Raw genomic sequence first — 12,500 nt, forward strand, 5'->3', positions numbered from 1 at the left:
GAGAGAGAGAGAGAGAGAGAGAGAGAGAGAGAGAGAAAGAGAGAGAGAGAGGAGAGAGAGAGAGAGAGAAAGAGAGAGAGAGCACAGCGCCGAGGTAACACAGCTGACCTGAGTTGCAAGATCCAAGACGTTGCCGCGCTGCAGCAGAGTCTTGTCATTCTGAGAGAGGAAGTTACCCACTGACATTAGAGCTAGAAAGTAGAAAGGCAGCATTCCAACACACCAGCAAGAGGACAGACAGATTATGAGAACGTGAGCTTCATCCCAATGAAGATGCTACAGTACAGCTTGAAACTGTCAAAAAGCTATAAGATTATTACCTAGGCTAGCACAAGTAACGCCATACATACGGGCCTGGTTTAAATCTGCTTGGGAAAATTTATTTTCCATTGCTATCAGGGTCGGCCTCTTTTTCTCTGTGCTGCGCTGATGAGTTCACAAAGAACGAAATAGCATGCTGTACGCAGATTGAGTATTTTAGGATATCCAGTTACATATCGGCATCGGACAATGCGCCAACAGAAGATGCAGGGCATACACCTCTCTACTATGATACCCACTGACAGGACAAGCACAAGTAGTCTATAGTGCATACAGCAAAGCTGCTGAAGCACATCAGCAGCCACAGTCAAGCCCAGCATAGGTCAGCATGCGTGGCAGTCATGTTGTATGCCATGCCAGGGGCGTCGGAACCGGTGCGGCAGGTGCGGCCAAAGCCGCACCAATAATTTTCAAAGTTTTTATTTTAGAAAATCTAAGTTAGTTAGAGAAATAACACTAAGAGCAACAGCAGTGAAATTTACAAGTGTGAATTTTAACAATCAAAGCGAGAAATGAACAAAGGAGAAAGGAAGGAAAGACAACGTGATAACACATAACAGCTGTACATTACACCTAGAACATTAACGGCCAAGCTTGGCCGCACTAAACAGGACACGTTACTTGAACAATTTCAACCCAATTATACTATCTTTCTGTATAAGCCTAATTTGTGTGTACAGAAAGATAGTATAATTGGGTTGAAATTGTTCAAGTAACGTGTCGTGTTTAGTGCGGCCAAGCTTGGCCGTTAATGTTCTAGGTGTAATGTACTGCTGTTATGTGTTATCACGTTGTCTTTCCTTCCTTTCTCCTTTGTTCATTTCTCGCTTTGATTGTTAAAATTCACACTTGTAAATTTCACTGCAGTTTTTATTTTATTTTTATTTTTCACATTTCAACCTTGTTGGCACATGGTGGCTTGTCGACTCTTGTACAGGTACATGTACCATGTTTTACATCGACAATGCGGTGTATCATCAGCATGCATATTCTTATTTCTCATATTATTCTGTAGCGTTAAAATATGGCCTTTTAGGCCCAATTTTCAAAAAATGTCCCAGGGGAGGACCCCCGCACCAATGTTAAACTCCTTCCGACGCCCCTGCAAGTACACCCGGTGACTCATGTACACCTGGTGACTCATGTACACCCGGTGACCGACTCCCCTTACCATTCCAGAGCCCCTTCCAGTCGTACGCCAGTCGTATTCTACACCGCTTCTGGTAGCAGAGCAGGCGATGGATGATGCCCAGACACTTGGAGTAGAGCTCTATCTGAATCTTGGGGCACATGTGTGTCAGCATCAGCTCAGTGACTAACTCTGCAGTTCACACAACACAAACATGAAAACCAACCAAAATGACGCATTGAAAGAAGGCCACTAAAGAAGGCGAGTCTGCCCGCATACCTTTTAAAAAGCTCGTCCGCTTAGTGCGCTTACAGATCTACAAGGAAAGTCATAGTTAGTGTCACAACACAGTGCACTCTACAGATTTGGGACAGTACCAATTCCGGACAGCAACTTGACACCAAACAGCCTGCACTCTACATACACATACACATTAGTCGGATCCTGCGGTCAATCACTTTTTGGCAAATTTCTTGGCTACCACCTTGAGACTATTATCATGCTGTTGTCACCACTCGCCTATTTGCACATGTTTCAAGAAAGCCTCTTGAATGATTCTCATTCGACCTTACCTTGTTTGTTTATTTATTTATTTTCCCTCTTGCCCTGCCCCACATGGGTGGCGCTTGGGAGCGCTTAGTGCGCTCAGTGAAGATCGCCCTGAAGGCTACTCTCAAGGAACGGACGCCACGTGACGAGGTGCTGACCACCGTCATGGCCGAAGCAGAGGGCATCGTGAATGGCCGGCCACTGACGTACGTTTCTGTCGATCACGCTGATGCCGAGAGTCTGATGCCAAGTCACTTCCTACTCGGCGGCAACCACCGAGCTGTTGCGCCAGGAAAGTTTGACGAAAAGTGCCAGAGGAAGCAGTGGCAAATTTCCCAGGCCATGATTGATATGTTCTGGCAGCGTTGGGTTCGAGAACATCTCCCCACGCTAACGCGCCGGACAAAGTGGTTCAAGGCGGCAGAGCCGATCAAGATTAACGACGTTGTCGTCATTGCAGACCCACAGTTGGCCCGAAGCTCCTGGCCGAAGGGCATAGTGGATAGTGTGTACCCTGGCAAGGACGGCAAGATCCGCATTGTGGACGTCCGCACAGCGATGGGAACATTCCGTCGCCCAGTGTCGCGGATCTGTGTGCTTGATGTCCGTGGATAAGTCATGTGTTGGGTAACTGCATCAGTTAGCAGGTGGGAGAATGTTGTCGCCACTCGCCTGTTTGCACATGTTTCAAGACAGCCTCTGGAATGATTCTCATTTGATCTTACCTTGTTAGTTTATTTTATTTTCCTCTGAGTCACGTTGGTGCAAACACGCACGTGGAGATACTCCAGTCTACAGCCATGTCGTCTATTCTGTTATTTCGAGTGTCCATGCTATTGTTCTACTGACACTGATAATTCTCTCCTTCTGTCCAATCACGTTCTACTCTGCTTCTCCGTGTGAATCCTACACGTTTCAAAGAGATGTTCACCATGTAGCATTCACGCTACCGCCCAATTTACCCGCTTCACATCCTGAGCGGCGGACTCCATGATCATCGCGCAGAGTTTTAATGTTGAACTGTGCGCGCACCGCACCCTTCAACCAACGAACATCAAACAACTGGATGGGGATAAAAGCGATTGGATCCGCCTTGATCAGTCCCATTCAACTATCGCCAGAACCGGCGTACATCATGCTCTTCAGTTGTTCCGTTTGTATGAAGACCACGACCGGCCTCTGGCCGTTCGTGGCCCACGTGATGTCCAAGGGACATCGGCAAAATCTGGAGGCCGGTCGTCAGCCTTTATTCAAGTGTAGCTGGTAAGTGATCTGTTATGCACTTATCTTTATTTGAAATACAGGAGATCTTATACATCTTGCTTTTATCTGTTTCCCCCATGCAGCGACAACGAATGGCGGAATCTTGCCAACATGAAGGAGCACATCTCAACAACCAGCCATCTAAGACACTATTTGGAGAAGGTTGCCGCCTACTACGGGGTGTTGCGAGCAGAGAGCCTTATCACCCTTGTCCTATCACATACAGAGCTTTTAAATGTATAATTAAACAGTTTAAAACCAACATATCTGTGTTAAATGTTTGTGGGGATGACAGCCAAAGGGCTCTCCGGCACGTGATGATGGTTGCAATCACGTGACCGAGACAGTGATAGATGGACACTACATGTGCACGTCGTGTGCGCACGTGATCGATCAGCACGTCTACACACCGGAGCATGATTTTCAAAAGCGATGCATGCCAGAAAAAAGATGCTATCAATCTCGACAGCGCCTCCTAGGCGTCGACAGACATCTGATTAGTTTTCTGAAGAAAACAAACATTGGTGACTTCCTCTCAGCTCACTTCAACCTTCATCCCCTGCAAGAAACGTTACATTCTCTGAAGAAATCCTGTTTGTACAAAAGTCTCAACAATGCTATTGCACTATCGTGCCTCCTATTCGATTGCAATTACTGTAATTTCACAAAATTTCGGTGTACTTTTATTTTCGGTACTTTCGGTGCGTCTGTTTCATACCTAAAATTTCAATACACCGAACAAACACTAACACACATAATCCAATAGGGAACTGCTTCTCTGTACCGAAAATTTCTGTTCACCTAACCTAGCCTGTTGCCCTCATACCGAAAATATTGAGCACCGAAAATTTCTGAAATTAGAGTATATCGTTCAGAAGTGTTTACGCGCCTTCCTTCCACGCAGCAACGTTTCCTGGCTACGGTTTGCGCGAATGTTCAAACCCTTGCCGGTGAGATTTTCTCTCCTTTGGTGTCTTCATTTCATGGAGAGTTCGCGCCAGCTCACACCGCAACACGTGTCGAACGCTCGTAAAAAATCTACACCACCTCACAGCACCAAACCGTCTGTGCACATTCTTATCTGCGATGCAGCCGACCTCTACCACCAACTGTGCGTGCTCGAAGATGCCCCGAGGCGAGGGTAGATCTCAACTTCTCAAGCAGCTTGCATGATCGTCCACGTTCTACTCTGCTTCTCCGTCTCTCTTCTATTCTGTTTCCGCTTCGAACGTGTAGTTGTTTGAGCTGCTCTCACGATAAATTATTTTGTATTTGAAAACCCTTCGTATCCGCGATCATGCGCTTGTACAACTGCGCTGTGCTGTATGATAGAGCTATGACTATGAGTACGAGTCATGCTCACACTATGATACTTTTTGTGTCACGTGTACGTGGTGGCGCAAGCGCGCTGTGCCTTTTCTGGCCCTTTCTTGCTTCCTTTTGCAGTTTTTGAGTTATGCCAGTTATGGTTGAAGTCTTTTGCAAGGAGAAATCCAGAGCTTCTAATGGTGTGTTGCCCCATTTGCGTTCGGAGAGTGAGCTTAGAAGTTTGTTTTTCAAGCTGAGTGTAGCGTAAGAGTGTACAAATGCACTGTCACTCATCAGAAATTTCAAGCCGGTGATATCTAATGCACCCTTCTACCCCCCCCCCCCCATCCCTCCTACCCCTCCACTCCCTCCTACCCCCTCCACTCCCTCCTACCCCTTCCACTCCCTTGTGCCCCCCCCCCCACTCCCTCCTGCCCCCCACTCCCTCCTGCCCCCCCCCCACTCCCTCCTGCCCCCCCCCCCCCACTCCCCTACTCCTCCCCTCCCTCACTCCCCCTACCTCTCCCCTACCCCTCCCTCACTCCCCATACCTCTCCCCTACCCATCCCGGCCTGCCCAGAACCCTAGTCAAAGTCATGCCATTACCAGTAGTACAGTTGGCAGGTGGCTTACCAAGTATTGCACATGCCAGTGGCTTGGACGTTACAGCTGCTTGCTCCTTGACCATTCGGTGTCGGCGAGGCTGTCATGATATAAGAGCACACACCGCATACATAGCACACACCCAACAATGGGCCAACATGCAGATCGAAACTGTTCAAAGGAATGGATGGCTAGAAAAACAAAGACCTGCAAAGCTGAAAAGAGGTTGCTTAGGACATGGAGCGGCACAGGTTGGTATAATATTATATTCCTCTCAGGGGGTGGGGACAGCTACGCAGGCACACATATAAGCAATTATACGTTACTACATCAACTACATACCGCCTTGTAGAGCTGCACCGGGAATCCCATGTTGGCATCGTGCAGGAACGCGTTGGCATATTGATCCTGAGCAGCAGTAGCGACAACAACGACGACGACAACAACGACGACAAAAACATATGCACGTGCAGAAAACGAAAAGTCACACGCAATATCTGAATAAGGTTCGCACGTCCGTGTTACACAAGGCTATGCAATTGTGTAGAGAAACAAAACCGAATAGGCTGTGTAAAAAAAATGCCACGAGGGATCCCTGCATGCATACTCCTGTGTAGGGTGTAGACAAGGAGCCGGCGGCACATGCAAAAGGCACTGGAAACACTAGATATGTCTACTACTGGCAAGTGGAAACAGTGCACGAGATGTAGAGCTTCCCAAGTTACATTAACGACTCTCAAAGCACCGCTCCCTAAAAAAATATATCTTCAAGAAAGCACTACTCTGCACCCTGCTTCAACTTACCTCACAAATACAAGTCAAAATATTCAAGCAAAGTCGGGCACGTGCACCTGAAATGCCCTCTGTAAGTACACCACACGCACATATGCACAGACAGACAGATGCACGCACGCACGCACGCACGCACACACACACACACACACACACACACACACACACACACACACACACACAGAAAACCGCCATGTATACCACAGACAGACAGACATACGCACACATACAAATACACACAAATAATGGAAGTTTCCGGAGGAGGAAGGAGGAAACTGTAGTTATCACCAACCCTCACCGCGCCCAGCTCACGCCGCTACGGCGTGTGACCTGAGCTGGGCGCCCTGCCGTGCAGTATGGAACTGTCCTCAAGCCAGTCACGTATTTGGCAGCCCAGTGAGCTGTCTACCGGATCGCAGCGTTTAGAAGCGCCAAATGCGGCAGGGCCAGTCTCAGGCTGGTCGCGTAGGCGGCAGGCCGGCGGGCGACCGGCAAGGCTGCATTCGCATTCGGCTCACTGAAGTGATACAGGTGCTTCGACGGCACCCCGTGGCGCATCAGGGAGGCATCTGGGGCCCAGGCAGCCCGCCCGTAAGTGCACCACCGTATCAGGTATGCGCAGGTGGAGCAGCAGAGCAAGATGTGTGCCGGACACTCACCATCATCCGGTCGACTGCATGGTTGTGCGACTTTACACAGCCGGCACTCATTACTTGCTATTGCTTGCAGAAGGCCAGAATTTTTTTTCTTTTCGCTCTTTCCCTTCTTCCAGGCACGGCTTCATGTTAGAGCAGTAAATTGCAGTTAGGGACTCAGCTGAGTCAAGCTGGACTCAGCGTGTCAAGTTTGGCATAATACAATAAGCGCGCTATCCCCAAACAGTTGTGTGGTTATTGTGTGAGTGTATATGCAGGAGTCCGCGGTCACGTGAGGGGGAGTCATAGATTCAGTAAAGACTGTGCTGGTAGAAGAACATAATTATCATGTCTCCTGTTTGGCCAGTGGAAACCAGGGAGTAGCAAAGTCCCTGGTGGAAACACACTGCTCTGCACAGACACAGCATGGGGTAGTCTATCTGTGTGTGTGGGTGTGTGTACGTGTGCGTGTGTGCACATCTGTGTGTGCTCCAGTACATGTAGATCCAGCATTAAAAGAAAAAAAGAAAGAAAAAACAAGTTCCCACACCGGGAATCGAACCCGGGCCGCGGCGGTGAGAGCGCCGAATCCTAACCACTAGACCATATGGGAGCCATATGTTGCAAGCACCACGCACCAATTATGTGATATGGGGCTTGCCAGTACAGGTGGACAGATTCCACTTTATAATACATAGACAAATGTGTGGGATTTGTGCTGATAATTCGAAGTTAGGAAAGTGTAATTCGAAGTTCACTGTACATTGTACTGATCAGTTCAGTTTGCATGAGCAGGCTGTGCTGGTCGTTCAATATCCGTGAAATCTGTGTCTAAGGTTCACAGCGCAACTCTGCGTGACCATGAGAGCATTTTGACATACATATTGTGTTGTCGGTTCATGTTTGGATGATTAGAAGTTGTTGCCTGGCATTATGAGGTTCGAATTATCAGGTTACCACCTGTAAAAACAGTTACAAAACTCGTGTGTAGTCCACGCAGTCTGGTCACCACACAAGCCAAAAAACGCCAAAGTGCATGTACGAGAGTAAGAGTACATAACCCCCTACAGAACCCCCAGGGGTTATGTACAGTCAACTTGGCTAATAACGACTGCGGATATAACGACAATTCGCGAATAACGACAGCATGTCCATGCCCCGAGCAAAGTCCCTTCCAACTGTAATACATATAATGAGACTTCGGGTATAATGACACTTCGCGAATAAGGACACTTTTTTGATGCCCCGCCGAATGTCGTTATAAGCGAAGTTGACTGTACTCTTGATGCGAGTAAGGTGCACCATACCATACAAGTGCGGGTACTAGTGCATGGTCCCGGAACAGTGGAAGTGTACCCACACTCTTCCTTCAGTGCAGTGCAGTGCAGTGTATAGACTACTAGTGCAGACCTACCCTGTACGCACTCCATGGCAAAGTTCCGATTCGAATGGAAATGCCTTTTTGGTGCATTTAAAATTATCATTGTTCATAGCTAGCAATGACAGAATTTGTGAAAAGGTGAACAAGGATTAATCATGGCAAAATGGCGGCTATGAAACTGCCGGTGGTCACCGTGCCACAGATGTGTGAGCTACTACGCCCCTGCAACCAACACAGTATTGCCTATAGCATGCTGATACAGTAGTGCTCTGTCACTGTCCTTACCTTTGATATCCTGCATAGAGATGGAAGCACTGGTTAGAAAGGCACCGAGTAGATTCACAGGCTCAGCAATAGACTTTGCTGTTGCGTCTGAACTTGATGAGCCAGCTAACATCATGTAGAAAGGGCAAACAATGAACAAAACAACGGCAACAGACAAAGTCAGTAGGTGACTAACACTGAAAGGAACATCTGCTACAGCAAGACCAGGCAACAAGCATGTCCCACCCTGGCTATGAGCCGCAGACAAGCACAGCATATTGCAATGAACTAACCATACTGCTGGATACGTAGCTAACCACTTTCACAAGAAGCACAACCACTCACCACCATCACTAACAAGTAACAGCACTACTCAAATCAACACTCCATGCCCTTCCCTCTATTATGAATACATGCACCAGTAGATCTCATCCAGAAGTAGAATGGGAGATTCAAGAAGGTGATAATCCCAATCAAGGTCGCTCACACACTGTACTCCTCCACCTTGACCCATCCTCTCTGCCTCGCGGCTGCTGCTGCTACTGCTACAGTACAATAACACTGTAGTGGAACATGTAGAGCCGTGCGCTTGCAACGGAGAGTAGACATAGTGATTGTTCATGCAGTGTCACACAGTATTGTCACACAGTATTGTCACACTTACTCAGCATCCTTGCCATGGCCGGTGAACTGTTCTCCGTGATAGGACTGGCCGGTACTTGTGCATGCGTCTAAGACACAGAGAGCGATGCAGAGTATAATCCAGACACACTTTTTAAAGACAGAAAAACTCAAACTAGGCTGAGGTGAAAAAGCACACGCCAGGCGACGGCCAAACAGAAAACACATCTCATGTAACCAGTGTCTTTCACGCATTCAAGAAATTGCACATTCACACCCACACCACTTTCCCTACAGAAGCAACATCACCCCTCCTAGCAGCAAATCAATGCTGTAATACGTGTGCATGCATTACATACACGCACGTGGACACCCACACTCTCACTCACCTGTGTTAAAATAGTCATAAAGTTTCGGTTCAAGTGTACAGCCTCGTACAGTGACAGCAAGATGATAGAATGGGCTTCTCTGCAGGTGTAAGGAAGAATGGAAAGTTCAAAACCAGACAGTGTTCACCCAATCACACACAGCACGCAAGCACATACATCCTACATCCGAATCACAGATGACGGATGACACACGCACATACATCCTATCCTACATCCAAATCACAGGTGAACGGATGACGAATGAGTACATGATACTGTACTGTACTGCAACACCAGAGTAACACATGGTGCTAGGATGGTTGCATGGCAGCATCTAACACCCTGCCAGAGACCGGCAACCCAAACCAGAAGCCAGCATGCTGCATGGCAAGAATGTGACACGGTACACACATCATGTCATAAAACCAGCAAGGACGGAGAGGAGGGAGAATTTTAGAACATAAACACTTGCTTTAAAAGATAACCTAGCATTAGCCAGTGCCACCTGGTTCATTAAACGTTTTTTAAAAGGTAACCCAAACTCTTCAGAGGGAAAACCTTTCCTAGAGGGAGGGCTGCACTGTTGATTTGTTCTAAGTTGTTCATTGCCCGGGGTAGACCACAGAAATGAAATTTGTACGGGGGTGGGGGATGCTTGCATGTTGTACTTGCTGGCCTCAAAGTTTGGAAAAGTGCAATTTTCAAACTCCAAGCAGCCATAAGTACAGCAAGGCGCACGTATCCGCCAATCAAATATAATTTCTGCGGTTTGCGCATGCCAGAAAACAAGTTGGAGCAGAATGAACAGTACGTCTCCTGTAACACCTTTTCACCTCCACATTAGTTGGAGCTACCTTTTGAAAGCAGTGGCTAAATTCATATTGAAGTAAAAAGCTATCGTGCTGTCTATGCGTGTGTTCAAAATAAGACACGTCTACTGTCCGGCTAACCTTGGATGCTCCTTTACTTCATCGCCTGCCACAAACATACCACCAACCTGCATGCATCCAAAGCACACACACACACACACACACACACACACACACACAAACAGCACGCACGATTGTGAGACTCAAGGTCAATAGCATGCCACCGCACGCGGTATGAAAACGAGTGTGCACAAGAGCTGTCATACATGTACCTTGCACTGTTCGCAGCAAGGCACTTGGACTTTCAGGGAGGATGGTATCGACAAGAGACACTTGGCTCCCATGCCGTCAAGTAGCACCAGCATTGCAAGGTGAGAAGAAGGCTGGATTTGTTTGTTGTTGTGTTGCAGTGTGTTCAAGTACAAACTAGACTCTGGAGACCTTCACCAGAGCTAAGCTCAACACAAGTCATGCATAGACTCCGCACAAGTCATGCATAGACTCCAACAACAAATCATGCATAGACTCCAAAAAGTCATGCATAGACTCTATAAGTCATAATTCATGCATAGACACTAAATAATTCATGCATAGACACTAAATAATTCATGCATAGACTCTAAATAAGTCATGCATAGACTCCAAATAAGTCATGCACAGACTCTGCAAGGCATGCTTACCCAGGAACTGATTGATCCCAGCCACCCAGGTGACGCTGACATCTCAGCTGCATGCTTCCTAAACACACGCAAGCACACATATGCAAGATACAGTGTGGGTGCGTGGGTGCGAACTCACATACGCGGGATGAAGCAGTCAGTACGATTGCCACTGCGCCAGCAAGTGTCCACCATGCAACAGATATCTACACAACATGGGACTTCAGTTTTCATTTCATAACTGTATGTATGAGTCAGATCGGTGCAGACTATACTAGCATCTCACTGACACAAAATACAGCACTCTCAAGCAGGGTGCCACGCATTTATTCCGCTTGCTGTGGAGAGCGGTGATGTGGTGTCAGAAGGCTGGCTGCAAACTTGTGCACGATACCAGTATGCAATGCACATATCCAATACTGCTCAGAATCAATTACATGTAAGCGAGTGCAGGGGCAACAAAATAACGGCATCGATTGTGAAGAATGTCCACAAGTCACACTACTCTGGCAGTTAGGCTGATGACACATGTGTGCCAGTCTCCGGCAACAGCTAGGTAATTCTGTCCAGTGCAGCTGCCATGGAGAGACCACCGATAGTCATTTGCTGAGTGCAAGTCTGTCACAGGCGCAGCGTTTTGCGACACAATATTTGGTATCAACTCACAGTCCAGTGAAACCTGTCTAAGCCGACCAGTCAAGGAACCGTACAAACGTGATTCCTGTGTACAGGCGGTCTCATCATTTGGTCCTAGTTGCAGTGGTCCTCTGGAATAGGTGGTGGCTGCAGCCTTACCAGAGTGGTCACCTCGACAGGTTTTACGCTACATGACTGTACTACCAAGCACCAAGACAAGACGGTCTTCCGTCACCCAAGATGGCCTACCCCGGCATCGGCAGAGCTGGACAGTGCCCACCTACTGATTGTTTGTTACTGTCTTTCGTAGGGTGGTGCATTTCAATAAAAAATAAACAAACACTTCGTAGCTGGTGCTCAGTCAAGTGGTACGCAGTGCGGGAAAGACTTCAAAGTGGTGTGCACTAACCTGTTGACAGTTGATAGAACTCCAGATATTACCACACCGAGGCCCTGAGCAAAGCGTGAAAAGCAAGGAGCACACTTTCTTGCACTGTTCATGAATTGCTATACATGTACGTGCATGGGTAGTACACCTCAGTGACCTGTATACAAATCATCACAACCGAGCACAGTACAGTCTGTATCGGCTATAGCGTACCCTTTTGATTTCCGTGATTTTATCACTATAACCGATGCATCACTATATGCGATACGATCGATTTTTTCTTTCTTTTTTCGATCGAAACATAAAAGGCAAGGAAATACTTCTAGCATGGCGTTTTGACAAATGAGCATGCTGCATAGTTGACAGTGCCCGCATTTCCATAAAAAAATTCTGTTATGTACATGTATCACTATAAAAATCAAAACGCGAAGAGAGTAAAAAATAGGACCTTTGATATTATTGCTACATGTATTTTAAAGTTATCACTATAGCCGATAACAAGAATAGATAAACAAGAGTGTGCAACTCCGGATCTCTCCTGCACAATCTGCAGATACGGCGGAATTTTTTGTTTACGTCACCTTTTTTCAGAGAAACGCGGATTCTGCCGCAGAGCAGTGTGAGAGCACGTGCTGGGCACCGACCTTGTAGTGTAAAGCCCAGCCAAGTACACGAGGGAAAACTCTCCAAAAGGCTCGCAGCGCGTGCGTCGTC

The 12,500-nt window shown here is 47.4% G+C and overlaps 1 protein-coding gene and 1 non-coding gene across 2 annotated transcripts in view; both read right to left on the reverse strand.

The window, feature by feature from the left end:
- The window catches only part of LOC135813435 (armadillo-like helical domain-containing protein 3), a 30,427-nt gene that overhangs the window by 7,165 nt on the left and 10,762 nt on the right, over window positions 1-12,500 (reverse strand). The window contains exons 11-21 of the mRNA XM_065326532.1: window positions 11,808-11,851; window positions 10,784-10,841; window positions 10,185-10,231; window positions 9,256-9,334; window positions 8,910-8,976; window positions 8,267-8,371; window positions 5,978-6,036; window positions 5,516-5,581; window positions 5,204-5,273; window positions 1,493-1,642; window positions 109-191 (exon numbers count right to left, since the gene is read on the reverse strand). Coding sequence (XP_065182604.1) covers window positions 109-191; window positions 1,493-1,642; window positions 5,204-5,273; window positions 5,516-5,581; window positions 5,978-6,036; window positions 8,267-8,371; window positions 8,910-8,976; window positions 9,256-9,334; window positions 10,185-10,231; window positions 10,784-10,841; window positions 11,808-11,851 — 828 coding nt within the window. The remainder of the gene's footprint in view (window positions 1-108; window positions 192-1,492; window positions 1,643-5,203; window positions 5,274-5,515; window positions 5,582-5,977; window positions 6,037-8,266; window positions 8,372-8,909; window positions 8,977-9,255; window positions 9,335-10,184; window positions 10,232-10,783; window positions 10,842-11,807; window positions 11,852-12,500) is intronic.
- Trnae-cuc (transfer RNA glutamic acid (anticodon CUC)) lies at window positions 7,142-7,213 on the reverse strand. Its single transcript has one exon. It is a non-coding gene; the product is annotated as a tRNA-Glu (tRNA).

This window comes from Sycon ciliatum, chromosome 4 (assembly GCF_964019385.1).
Source record: "Sycon ciliatum chromosome 4, ocSycCili1.1, whole genome shotgun sequence".
Lineage (NCBI taxonomy): Eukaryota > Metazoa > Porifera > Calcarea > Leucosolenida > Sycettidae > Sycon > Sycon ciliatum.